Below are 14,717 nucleotides of genomic sequence, written 5' to 3' on the forward strand. Positions count from 1 at the left end.
AAAAGTGAAAGTGAAGTCGCCCAGTCGTGTCCGACCCTTAGCGACCCCATGGACTGCAGCCTACCAGGCTCCTCCGTCCATGGGATTTTCCAGGCAAGAGTACTGGAGTGGGGTGCCATTGCCTTCTCCGAGCCCAGCTAGCACGAGGTAGTAAGTGGTAATAAGTGTGGTAATAAGCCACAGTAGTTTACTGCTGAGAGAGGAGCAAGAACACTAGTACAGGCATTGAGTGAATGCTAAAAGCTGCAGGTAAAGTAGAAACACTGAGGAAAGCTCTCTGCAGGCCAGATCCCACACTAAGGACGAGGTGGAACAGCTCACCGCTGGAGAAATCTGGTAGTACATTAAGAGTAACCATAGAATAAGGAAACTCAACACAGAAAATCATAGAAAATCTGCAAGAGACTACCAAAAACTACTAAGAGTTAATCAACAAATTCGGTAAAGTTGCAGGTTACAAAATTAATATACAGAAATCTGTTGCATTTCTATACACTAGCAATGAGCTATCAGAAAGAGATCTTAAGAAGACAATTCCATTTACAATCACATCAAAAAGAATAAAATAGGAATAAATCTAGCTAAGTAAGTAAAAGACTTGTTATCAGAAAACTATAAGACACTAATGAAAGAAACTGAAGATGACAGATGGAAAGATATACTTGGGCCATGGATTGGAAGAATTAATTCAGTTAAAATGAGCACACTACTCAAGGCAGTCTACAAATTCAATACAATCCCTAACAAATTACTAATGGCATTTTTTACAGTAGTGGAATAAATAATCTTAAATTTTGTATGGAAATACAAAAGACTCCAAACAGCTAAAACAATCTTGAGAAAGAAGAACAAAGCTGGAGGCATCATGCTCCCTAAAAATTTCAAACTACACTATAAAGCTACAGTCATCAAAACATTATGGTACAAAACAGACACACAGATCAAACAAACAGAATAGAGAGCCCAGAAATGAACCCACACTTATATGGGCAATTAATCTACAAGGTGGCCAAGAATATACAATAGGAAAAAGACAGCCTCTTCAATAAATAATTTTAGGAAAACTGGATAGCTACAGGCAAAAGAATCAAACTGCCAACTTTCTCACACCATATAAAAAAATAAATTAAAAATGGATTAAAGTCTTAAATGTAAGACCTGAAACCATAAAACTTCTACAAGAAAAGACATACAGTATGCTCTCTGGCCTTAATAACATTTTTTTTTTTTTGGCTATGTCTCTTCAGCAATGGAAACATCATCAAAAATAAACATATGGGACTACATAAAAACAAAAGCATTTGCACAGCAAAGGAAATTAACAACAACAAAAAAAGGTCTCCTACTGAATGGGAGAAGATATTTTTCAAATGATACATCTGATAAGGTTAATATCCAAAATATACAAAGAACTCATACAACTAACATAAAAAAAAGATTAAAAAATAGGCAGAGGCTCTGAGAAGTTGAACAGACATTTTCACAAAGAAGACATGCAACTGATAAACGGGTACATGAAAAGATCCTCAACATCCCTGATCATCAGGGAAATATAAATCAAAACCATAATGAGATATTAATTCACACCTGTCAGAATGGCTATTTTCAAAAACACAACAAGTTATAGCAAGTATTGTCAAGAATGTGTAGAAAAGGGAACCCTCATACTCTATTGGTGGAATATGTATTAGTGTAGCCACTTAGGAAAACAGCACGGATAGTCCTCAAAAAAATAAAAATAGAACTATCATATGATCCAGCAATAACTCTCCCAGGTATTTGTTCAAAGAAAATAAAAACACTAATTAGAAAAAATATACACACCCCTATGTTGCATTATTTACACATCCCAGATATGGATGCAACCCAAGTACCCATCAATAGATGAATGGATAAAGTTGTGGTAGATGTATACAATGAAAATTAGCCATAAAAGAGAATGGAATCTTGCCACTTATGACAGTATGGATGACCCAGAGGATATGATTATGTCAGACAGAGAAAAATAAACACTGTATGATTTCACTTATATACGGAATCTAAAAAAACAAATGAACAAGCTTAACAAACAGAAACAGAGTTATTGACACAGAGCACAAACGGGTGTTTACCAGAAGAGAGGGGACTGGGGAGAAGGAAAGAAATAGGTGAGGTTGATTCCAAGGTACAAACTTACAGCTCCAAGAGAAATATACAATGCGGGGAATATAGTTAATAACTAAGTAATATTTTTGTGGTGACATGTAATAACTAGATTTATTATGGTGATCATTTTGGAATGTATAAAAACACCATTCTGTGGTGTGACAGAAACCAACCCAGGGTTCTAGGTCAACTGGAAGAAGCACAAGCTGGAATCAAGATTGCTGGGAGAAATATCAATACCCTCAGATATGCAGATGACACCACCCTTATGGCAGAATGTGAAGAGGAACTAAAGAGCCTCTTGATGAAAGTGAAAGAGGAGAGTGAAAAAGTTGGCTTAAAGCTCAACATTCAGAAAACGAAGATCATGGCATTCGGTCCCATCACTTCATGGGAAATAGATGGGGAAACAGTGGAAACAGTGTCAGACTTTATTTTTCGGGGCTCCAAAATCACTGCAGATGGTGACTGCAACCATGAAATTAAAAGATGCTTACTCCTTGGAAGGAAAGTTATGACCAACCTACATAGCGTATTCAAAAGCAGAGACATTATTTTGCCAACAAAGGTCCGTCTAGTCAAGGCTATGGTTTTTCCTGTGGTCATGATGGATGTGAGAGTTGGACTGTGAAGAAGGCTGAGTGCTGAAGAACTGATGCTTCTGAACTGTGGTGTTGGAGAAGACTCTTGAGAGTCCCTTGGACTGCAAGGAGATCCAACCAGTCCCTTCTGAAGGAGATGAGCCCTGGGATTTCTTTGGAAGGAATGAAGCTAAAGCTGATACTCCAGTACTTTGGCCACCTCATGCGAATAATTGACTCATTGGAAAAGACTCTGATGCTGGGAGGGATTGGGGGCAGGAGGAAAAGGGGACGACAGAGGATGAGATGGCTGGATGGCATCACTGACTCGATGGACATGAGTCTGAGTGAACTCCGGGAGGTGGTGATGGACATGCAGGCCCGGCGTGCTGCGATTCATGGGGTCGCAGAGAGTCGGACACGACTGAGCGACTGAACTGAACTGAATGCTTTAAAAACACACAAACATACAAACAAACTCACAAAGAAAGAGATCAGATTTGTAGTTACCAGAGGAAGGGGCGGGGAGGAGAGGGAACTGGAGGAAAGTAGTCAAGAAGCACAATCTCCAGTGATACGGTGAATACTGGGGATGTCATGTACAACATTACAAGTGCCATTAGCCCTGCTGTATGTTATATACTAAAGTTCCTGAGAGAGCAAATCCTAAGTCATTAGCCCTGCTATATACTATATACTACAGTTCCTGAGACAGCAAATCCTAAGTCATTAACCCTGCTATATGTTATATACTAAAGTTCCTAAAAGAGCAAATTCTAAGAGTTATCACACACACACACTCACAAATATTTCTATTTCTTTAATTTTGTGTCTATATGAGATGATGGATGTTCACCACACTTACTGTGATAGTCACTTCATGATGTAAGTCAAATCAATATGCTGTCCACTATAAACATACAATGCTGTATGTCGATTATGTCTCAATAAAATTGGAAGAAAAAAAAGAACCTAAAATATACATGTTACTCCATATTACCACCGTCCTTTATTTGGAGACGGAATGTTATAAATCGGACATAATCATTCTCTGGGAATTCGCTCTTTGACATCCTCTTACCCGTTCCTGTAGAAGCTCCACCACCTGCTGGACACAGTCATTTACATCACAGGAGTCTGTTTTCAGCACTAATTCAGGGGCCTCTGGCTTTTCATATTCAGAATCAATCCCAGTGAAACCTATAAAAGGTAACAGATGATAGAGAGGGTGGAAATTAAAATAGGTTTGTTTCTTCAGCGCAAGTCTCTGCTATGCTGAAGTTCATTTTTACACTCCCCTTTAGGTTACAGGGTTATATTACTGAAACTTCTTTCTGGGGAGAAGATTTCTAATTAAACTTGTTCCCCCTCTCAACATAAACAGTCGATCCTCCTTATTCGCAGTGATCATGTTCAACTGCCACAAACACAGATGTAGTGAATACTAAACCACAGCTCCAAGGAGATACATGGAGGTGGGTTCCTGTGAGCCTCCTGTCACCAAATTTTTATCAACCAATTAATATATAACTTTTAATGAGTATTTTTATATATATATATATATATATAGTTGATTCATTAACACCAAAATAATGGCTACAAGCACCAGAATTCACATCTGAACAAAACTTACTTATCTAACATGTGTATTTTCTCCCCAAGACAGGTGAGTCTTCCTGCAGTTCAAACAACTAGACAACACTTCTGCACCATGCCAAGGTAGAGGAGTGCATTTTAAAAAAGCAAAATCACCAACAAAGAGCTAAACAATAAAAGACATGGCACTGAATAGGCCGTGTAAAGCACACTCCTTTGCAGCATGAGTGCTGAAACACAAAGGCGTTGTTCAGACTTGAGCCGGGAGCGTGTACTCTGGTAAATGCTGGTAAAATGCTGCTGCTCTGTGTGTGTTTACAAGCCGAAGCACTGTGGCTACACTGACGTGGGGGTTACAAATACGCTTGAGTGAGTAGGCACATGTGCAGATCTGGAGTCTTCAAATAATGAGGGCAGACAATACTTGTATCACCTTTCCTTCCCTCTGTTAAGTAAGTGCCTTGTATGAAGAAACAGGAAGGAATACCAAGTGACCCAGAGCATCCAACTTTTCCACAGGGACACAGAATACAGTGCCTAAGCTCTGGGCATACAACCAACCTCATCGAGGTTTTTTTTCTTCTCAGTGCAAAAACTGATGCCAAGTCAATCTGTCCATTATATTCACCAGGATGATCTGCAGCCAAATTAAAGCTCTGCAGGCTTCTTCTGCCATCAGTCAGTGTTCAAGATCACATTAAGTTAATCAGGATCGATTAACTACTATTGGCTCAAGCAAAACGTAGGTGAGGAATCCTGTTAAATCATCAAATACGTTCCACAATCAAATGCAATCAATTTAGGTATTAACCACTATTTAGATTTTCCCTATCATATATGTGCTACTGTGTAACTGCTAGAAGAGAAAGAATACATGTTGCTACCACAGAATGGGCTGACTGAGCTAAAAGTACGCTATTCCTGTCTTTCACATTATTCCATACCTAAGTCATTCAGGGCCTTGTTTGCCTTGGAACACCAATTCCTGGGTTAGAATGGTAAATACAAATTTAAAATCATTACTATTAAGAGGCATAGGCATCAAATGAACCGACTTACAAAACAGAAAGAGACTCACAGGCTTAGAGAACAAAGTTAATGATTGCAGGAGGAGAAGGATAAGGGGAAGGGGCAGTTGGGGACTTTGGGATGGACATGTACACTCTGTTATATTTAAAATGCAAAACCAAAAGGACCTACTGTATAGCACAGGGAACTCTGCTCGAAGGTATGCAGCAGCCTTGATGGGAGGGGAGTTTGGGGAAGAATGGATACATGTATTATGTGTGGCTGAGTCCCTTTGCTGTCCACCTGACACTATCACAACCTTGTTCACTGACTATATTCCAATATAAAATTCAAAGTTTTTCTTAAAAAGAGGCATAGGTATCAAAGAAGCTTTGAGATGAACACTGTAAGTCTACAACCCACCTATTTCATTCTTTTTCTATCTCATATTCCTAAGTATCACATAAAGTCCCAAGCCCAAGAAGAAATTTTTGCATTACTGATACTTCCAACAGTATCACTGGTAAGTCATAGTAACATAGGTAGGGAACAAACAAATCTGGTTATTTAAAACTCTACTTCATAAGTTCTAATTCTCAAATGTAGCTACAACTTGGAATCACCAGGTCCTACCCTCAAGAGATTCTGATTTCATTGGTCTGGGGTTCAGCCTTGGCACTAGATTTTTTCTAGGTGATCCTTGTGTGCAGCAAAGTTTGAAGATCACTGTGTTGGGAGGTTTGGTTTAACATTTTAAAAGTCCAGGAAGTTTCCTCCTACTTAATTTATCCCATAAGTGATTATAATAAATGTACATTGTGAGGAAAACATTTATATAAGTAGACTATAACTACTTAAGAACTAATCATGAAAATAATCTAGGTATTAAAGTATCTGACTTAGGCATACACTTACAGTTTAGTAATGCCATATAAAAGCCTGAGGTCCACTGAATGGATGTAATACCACCTGTCCTTGAATTTTTACCATCAAGGGTCATTGCTAAGAAACTCTCTAAGCACCATTCTAACAACAAGCAAATGATTTCTAAAAACTACCCGGTCAGGAACTCTAATATTATGGCTAACCTAAAATAAATAAATGTGGGTACACTCATGCATACGGGTATACATTAACCTAAGGAACGTTTTATCAATGCCTAGTCAGAGGAATGAAGAAATACTTGGCAAACAAGCAACACGTAGAAAACTGAACTAATACAAACATACTCCTAGATACAGAATACAAACTGCAAGTGACTTAAGCTCTTTTGGCTTTGGTCTTATTCAACTTTATATCCCTAGCACCAAACACAAACTTTGCAAATAGACAGCGGAGATCAATGTGCTGAACACATGATTTCTACTCCACCTTCCATACCATCCCACAAGCGTTTACTGTGTATGTACTAAGTATTATGCTTTGGGCCATTTATTGGTCTTCAGTCGCTCAGTCATGTCCGACTTGTGACCCCGTGGACTACAGCACATCAGGCTTCCCTGTCATTCACCATCTCCCAGTATTTGCTCAAACTCATGTCCATTGAGTTGGTGATGCCATCAAACCATCTCATCCCCTGTTGTCCCTTTCTCCTACCTTCAATCTTTCCCAGCAGCAGGACCTTTTCCAATCAGTAGGCTTTTCACATTAGGCAGCCAAAGGATTGGCGCTTCAGCATCAGTCCTTCCAATGTATATTCAGGGTTCATTTCCTTTAGGATTGACTGGTTTGACCTCCTTGCTGTCCAAGAGACTCTCAAGAGTATTCACCAGCCCCAGAGTCCAAAGGAATCAATTCTTTGGCACTCAGCCTTTTTTACTGTCCAGCTCTCATATCCATACATGACTAGTAGAAAAACCATAGCTTTGACTATATAGACTTTTGATGGCAAAGTAACATCTCTGCATTTTAATATGCTGTCTAGGTTTGTCATTGCTTTTATTCCAAGGAGCAAGTGTCTTTTAATTTCATGGCTGCAGTCACTGTCTGCAGTGATTCTGGAGCCCAAGAAAATTAAGTCTGTCACTGTTTCCATTGTTTCCCCATCTATTTGCCATGAAGTAATGGGACCGGATGCTATGATCTTTGTTTTCTGAATGTTGAGTTTTAAGCCAGCTTTTTCACTCTCCTCTTTCACCTTCATCAAGAGGCTCTTTAATTCCTCTTTGCCTTCTTCCATAAGAATGGTGTCATCTGCATATCTGAGATTATTTATATTTCTCCCTGCAATCTTGATTCCAGCTTGTGTTTCATCCAGCCTAGCATTTTGCATTATGTATTCTGTACATAAGTTAAATAAGCAGGGTGACAATATACCATTTGACGTACTCCTTTCCCAATTTGGAACCAGTCCATTGTTTCATGTCCAGTTCTACTTGTTGCTTCTTGACCTGCATGCAGATTTCTCAGGAGGCAGGTAAGGTGGTCTGGTATTCCCATCTCTTGGAGAATTTTCCACAGGTTGTTGTGATCCACACAGTCAAAAGCTTTAGCGTAGTCAATGAAGCAGAAGTAGATATTTTTTCTGGAATTCTCTAGCTTTTTTTTAATGATCCAACGGATGTTGGCAATTTGATCTCTGGTTCCTCTGCCTTTTCTAAATCCAGTTTGTACATCTGGAAGTTCCCAGTTCACATACTATTGAAGCCTCGCTTGAAGGATTTTTTTAAATTAATTAATTTATTTTAATTGGAGGCTAATTACTTTACAATATTATAGTAGTTTTTGCCATACGTTGACATGAATCAGCCATGGGTGTACATGTGTTCCCCATCCTGAACCCCCTCCCACCTTCGCTTGGAGGATTTTGAGCATTACTTTGCCAGCACATGAAATGAGGACAATCGTGTGGTAGTTTGAGCTTTTAGGACGGGAATGAAAACCGACGTTTTCCAGTCCTGTGGCCACTGCTGAGTTTTCCATATTTGCTTGCATATTGAGTGCAGCACTTTTACAGCATCATCTTTTAGGATCTGATATAGCTCAGCTAGAATTCCATCACCTCCACTAGCTTTGTTCATAGTGATGCTTCCTAAGGCTCACTTGACTACACACGCCAGGATGTCTGGCTCTAGGTGAGTGATCACATCATTGTGGTTATCCAGGTCATTATGATCTTTTTTGTATAGTTCTTCTGTATATTCTTGCCACCTCTTCTTAATATCTTCTGCTTCTGTTAGGTCCCTACCATTTCTGTCCTTTATTGAGCCCACTTTTCCATGAAATGTTCCCTTGGTATCTCTAATTTTCTTGAAGAGATCTCTAGTCTTTCCCATTCTATTGCTTTCCTCTATTTCTTTGCACTGATCACTTATAAAGGCTTTCTTATCTTTCCTTGCTATTCTCTGGAACTTTACATTCAGATGGGTATATCTTTCCTTTCCTCCTCTGCCTTTCATTTCTCTTCTTTTCTCAGCTATTTGTAAGGCCTCCTCAGACAACCATTTGGCCTTTCTGCATTTCTTTTTCTTCAGGATGGTTTTGATCACCGCCTCCTGTATAATGTCATGAACCTCCGTCCATAGTTCTTCAGGAATTCTATCAGATCTAATCCCTTGAATCTATTTGTCACTTTCACTGAATGGTCCAGCGGTTTTCCCTACTTTCTTCAATTTAAGTCTGAATTTTGCAATAAGAAGTTCATGATCTGAGCCACAGTCAGCTCCCTGTCTTCTTTTTACTGTCTGAATAGAGCTTTTCCATCTTCAACTACAAAGAATATAATCAATATAATCAATCTGATTTTCATATTGACCATCTGGTGGTATTAATGTGTACAGTCATCTCTTGTGTTGCTGAAGAGGGTGTTTGCTATGACTAGTGCGTTCTCTTAGCAAAACTCTGTTAGCCTTTGCCCTGCTTCATTTTGTACTCCAAGGCCAAGCCTGCTGCTGCTCCAGGTTATCTCTTGACTTCCTACTTTTAGGCCATGCTTTGTGCTAAATTCTAATAACACAACAAATGGTAAAGAGGGTGCTTACTCCAGGTGGGCAGACAAACCTACCTCCCTCACCAATCCATTCTCGCAAAAACAACAAAACCAACTACAATTAAAATAAGTAAAAGATTCAGACATCAGGATCCTGGACACATCCTTCAGCTTCTCTTTGCAAATCTCCATGACGAACAAACAGAAGTGAACACTGATAATCAACAAAGAGAGCTGTGTGCTCATTCACTCAGTCGTGTCTGACTCTGCAACTCCATGGGCTGTAGCCCACCAGGCTCCTGTGTCAATGGAATTCTCCAGGCAAGAATACTGGAGTGGGTTGCCATGCCCTCCTCCAGGGGTCTTCCCAACCCAGGGATCAAACCCAGGTATCCCACATTGCAGGCAGATTCTTTACTGTCTGAGCCACCAGGGAAGCCCATGAATACTGGAGTGGGTAGCCTATCCCTTCTCCAAGGGATCTTCCTGACCCAGGAATTGAATTGGGGTTTCCTGCATTGTAGATGGATTCTTTACCAGCTGAGCTACCAGGTAAGCCAGAGGGTGACCTAGAAACTAAGTGGATAAACTGGTTCCCTTCCTGTTGTTATCATATTCAGGACTGTTCTCCCTGAGTCAAGAAAGTACAGGCTTCATGGGTCAAACTGAGCTTCCAAGGTGACAAGACTGGACACGAGCCTGCCCAAGGAACCAAATTCACCACCAGATTCAGTGGAACTCGCCCCAACTGCTAATGCATTCCCAGGCCCAGACAAAAGAGCCCAGCTTAACAAGCATTTTCCTTCCTGTTCCACCTTTTCCTTTTCAGGGTCAGAAGCTGGTGCCAAAATCTATACTTCATGGAACTCCTGGGAGCTTCTGATAGTCCCAGGCTATCACATATTCCCTGCTGGGAAGGCAAATAAAAGTTACCAGCATGAATTGATCCCAAACAGTGTAAACTAAATATCTATCTTTGATGCTTTTTTCATGTTGGCCTGCTCTCTCTTACTGTTAATAATAATAACAGACCAGGACTAATGTCAAAGGATGTCTAAAAGATAAATAGAATGACTGGTATCAAAGGCCACAGAGGAACAAGTTCTAAATGTCTCTATGCCAAATTTTCATCAGAGTTGAAACTCTGGGAACAAACTATAAAACTGAAAATATAAGCTGCATGCACTTTGACATGTTAATTCAATCTAATGCAACAATCACACATAGAATGAATTTCACATCATTCCAAGCAACATGTTATACATAAGAATGAGACATTTTCCTTGCTCTCAAGATGCTTATAATTTAGGCATTTTCCCCATTCACTATGGAATTTCTTACATTTTCACTAGAACAAAGACCACAGAAGTGCTTAGGCACCAAATTACACCAATATGTTTCCACCAGCCCCCAAAATCCAAGTCCTCTAAAACCTGTCTTGTGAGTAGGATTTTAACCTGATGGAGGATACGGAGTGTACACAGTACTACTACTGGTTAGGCCTGAGAGATCCAACTGTGTAGTAAGACCCACTCACTCTTCTCAAGGAGCTTCAAGTTGTTCGAATACTTTCATCTTTTAGAAAAGATTATCCGTCTCAGATATGGTAAGATGAAATATTTAAGGAAAGACAAACTGGGGAAAAAACGTATTACTTACCTTTAATTTCTCCAGCCCGTGCTTTTTTGTAGAGTCCCTTGACATCCCTCTGTTCACAAACATGCAGGGGAGCATCAACAAACACTTCGAAGAAAGGCAAACTCGCACCCTCGTGAATCCGCCTTGCATTGTTGCGATCCTTAGGAAAAAGACGCGCGCAGAAACGTAACAAAAAATAATCACAGGAACCAAGGGTACGATAGTAATAACAAGGACAAGTCAAAGAGCTTTTCGGTTGAGTTAGTGCAAAATGTATTAGTCAAAGTTTAATTTATATTTTAAAAATATAAACTGAAAATAAAAACCCAAGAAATTAGGTTAAGAAGTCCATTCTGCACTAAGAATTTTAAAAGGGTTGCTATTCTGAAAATCGGATATATTGGGAAGTTCCAGGAGGGAGAACAATAAATGCCCCACAAAAACTTTCACCTAAACTTTATGAGGAAGGTGAGCCAAAGCTCAGCTCCAATGCAAATGCCATCAGGCCGCTCTTTTAACAACTCACTCAACCTCAGCCTGTGCTGGCCTGAAAGTAACATACCAGAAATCCATTCAGAACCCTGAGGCTAGTTTATTGTCTTGCCAAATACAAACCCCTGCAGCCACTGCACATCTCTAACACACCCCAAACTTTATTTTTCTGCATGGCTCCTAACCCCCAACTCTGGTAATTACTTCATCGCCCAGTCTAAAACCTCTCCACTCTGTCTTCTGGAATACTCCGCCCTTTTCAGTGAACTACTTCTTTCTGGTCTTCACTAAAACCAAGTTCTCCCTTCAGGCTTCACTCCCCTGCCTGTTCTCAAAGTCAGGCTCCACACTCACTCTATCCATCCAAGGCAGTACCACCATTTTTGCCATCATTTACCATCATTCTTATGGTCCCTCCACTCAAGCCTACGTCCACTCTTACCAACGGCTACACCTCTGACTTTAAAAAGAAAATCCCCAGACACGAATGCTCTCCATCTCCCCTCTGCCGTATAAATATACCTACATCCCCTCCCGCACTCCTCCTTTCACAGATTCAAAATGCCCTAGCCCACAATGGAATACCACTCAGCCATATAAAAGAATGAGCTTTTGCCATCTGTCACAGCATGGATGGGCCTGGAGGGCATCATGCTGATGAAACAAGTTTGACAGAGAAAGACTAACACTGTATGGGATCACTTACACATGGAATCTAAAAATACAACAAACTAGTGAATATAACAAAGAAGAAGCAAACTCACAGAGAGAAAAAATCAGTGATTACCAAAGAGGAGAGGAGGGAAGGGGCAACACAGGGGTGGGGAGTGAGAGAGACAAAACTACTCGGTACAAGACAGGTTCAGGGATGCACTGTACCACACAGGGAATGGAGCCAACATTTTGTAGTAACTGTAAATGGAAAGTAACTTTTAAAATTATACGTTTAAAAAAAATCTCCTTCTGGATAGTTGGGGGGTTGGGGATGGACATGTACACATTGCTATGATTAAAACTGAGAGCAGACAAGGATCACACAGAATTCTGCTCAATGCTGTGTGGTGGCTGGATGGGAGGGGAGTTGGGGGGAGAATGGATACGTGTGTATGCATGGCTGAGTCCCTCTGCTGTTCACCTGAAACTGTCACAACATTGTTAACTGGCTATATCCCAATACAAAATAACAAGTTAAAAAAAAAAAAAAAAATCCCTTCCCTCTAATGAAACTTGCTCAGTCCGCGATTCCTGCTTCATCTGGAATCTTCAACCTTCTCTTTCTTCACAGACAACGAACAAGTAAAAGTCACTATTTTCCATTAAAAACAGGTGAACAAACAAATGATACAAAAATCCCCATCGTCATGGGCACTCGCCAGGCCATTCTGCCCACACTTCACACTACTGACCATCCATATCCCAACAAGGCTGCTCCCTGGTGGATGCCACACAGGCTGCCCAGGGCTCCTTCCACTGCACCCCTCGCTGCAGCACTGGCAGTGCCCACAGCTGATCAGGAGCCCACTGCTCACCCCACACAGTCCCGGAGCACTCTTCTCAACTGCTTTCACAGTGGAAACTACAACACGCACACCAACTCTCCAGCCTGAACTCTGTCCATTTCTGAAATTAAACACCCTTTTGAAACTTCCTCCTATATACACCCTCCTGGACATCCCCTTTGCTGCTGCTGCTAAGTCGCTTCAGTCATGTCTGACTCTGTGCGACCCCATAGACGGCAGCCCACAAGGCTCCCCCGTCCCTGGGATTCTCCAGGCAAGAACACTGGAGTGGGTTGCCATTTCCTTCTCCAATGCATGAAAGCGAAAAGTCAAAGTGAAGTCGCTCAGTCGTGTCCGACTCTCAGCGACCCCATAGACTACAGCCCACCAGGCTCCTCCATCCATTGGATTTTCCAGGCAAGAGTACTGGAGTAGGGTGCCATTGCCATGTACCTTGAACATGTCCAAAAACTGAAAGCATTCTCTTTCCTCCCAGGCTCTCCTTCCCACCCATACTGCCCAAATCAAGGGATAAGAACACTATTCACCTGGAATCCCCAGAGTTTTCCTGGTTCCTTCCCTTTGCCGTCCCATCTTGTGCATTTTGTCCCAAAGTCCTTCAGATTTTACCTCCAGACATTACACTAATCCACTCCTTGCCTAACTTCTGGTTCCACCTTATTTCTCTTGCCTGAACAAGTGTGACACCCTTTTAATCAGTCTACTGGCTTCCAGCTTTGATCTTCTCAAAGGCACACTCTACACTGTACCCAGGATGACAAGATGATGCAAATTCAACCACATCACTAAACTCTTCAGAGACCCCCCCCTCCTCCCACCCCACCTCAATCGCCATCAGGGTAAAAGCCAAGCTTCTCAGAGTGACAGGACAGGCCTCCTTCACCTGGGCCAACATTCTCAAGTCTTGCATTTGACGTTCTATTGATAATTAATGCCAATCTTTCCACCAGGCTGCTTGGATCTGATGCCTTTGCCATACCCCCTGCAAACACGCTCAGCCCTCTCCTGTGGCTACAGCAGTGTGCTCACTCAGAGTAAGCACCATGCTAAGTCCTCAGGAACCCTGCCCGACACGTCCAGGCTGGCTGAGGGCCTCGCTTCCTCTGAGTTCTCAGTGCTCAGTCACTCAGTCGTGTCCGACTCTTCGCAACCCCATGGACCGCAGCTCACCAGGCTCCTCTGTTCATGGGATCTTCCGGGCAAGAAAACTGGAGTGGGTTGCCATTTCCAACTCCAGGGGATCTTCCAGACCCAGGGATCAAACCCACGTCTCTTGAGTCTCCTGTACTGGCAGGTCAATTCTTTACCACTGTGCCTTCTGGGAAAGTACCCACAATGTACCTCTGTCACAGATCCTAATGTACTGAAATAATTTCACGAGCTTTATGACGTTAGTTTCTGGCACAGAAGCTCAGTGGTGATCCTACTATTCCAACTGTCCTTCCAAATGAAGGTGTTCCCAAGTTTCCATCTGTCGCTCTCTTCTCATTTTCTATACTCTTTTGTTTTTCAGCTTCATCAAGGCTTCAACTAATCGAGTTAATGACTTCCAAAACTATATCTCAACTCTATACAATGTTCCTGAACTCCAGAATGCATTTCCAAATAAGCCAGTGGTCATCTTCACCCAGCTACGCCACCGACACTTCAAATCTAACCCACCTAAAATGACACGGTTTTCTCCTTCCTTCCTACTCTACATCTTCTAACTCGATCAGACCATCTTCTCTTCAGAAAGCACCCTCCTTCATGTTCACCCCCAATTCAGCAATCAATCCAGGCACGACATCCCACTGACACTACATGCTC

General features: G+C 41.4%; 1 protein-coding gene across 4 annotated transcripts in view; it reads right to left on the reverse strand.

The window, feature by feature from the left end:
* PAPSS1 (3'-phosphoadenosine 5'-phosphosulfate synthase 1) overlaps positions 1-14,717 on the reverse strand; it is a 120,005-nt gene that overhangs the window by 78,091 nt on the left and 27,197 nt on the right. For all 4 annotated transcript variants that reach the window (XM_055587914.1, XM_055587912.1, XM_055587913.1 and 1 more), the window contains 2 exons: positions 10,918-11,056; positions 3,808-3,926 (listed from right to left, as the gene is read on the reverse strand). In XM_055587914.1, coding sequence (XP_055443889.1) covers positions 3,808-3,926; positions 10,918-11,056 — 258 coding nt within the window. The remainder of the gene's footprint in view (positions 1-3,807; positions 3,927-10,917; positions 11,057-14,717) is intronic.

The sequence above is a fragment of the Bubalus kerabau genome, chromosome 7 (assembly GCF_029407905.1).
Source record: "Bubalus kerabau isolate K-KA32 ecotype Philippines breed swamp buffalo chromosome 7, PCC_UOA_SB_1v2, whole genome shotgun sequence".
Lineage (NCBI taxonomy): Eukaryota > Metazoa > Chordata > Mammalia > Artiodactyla > Bovidae > Bubalus > Bubalus kerabau.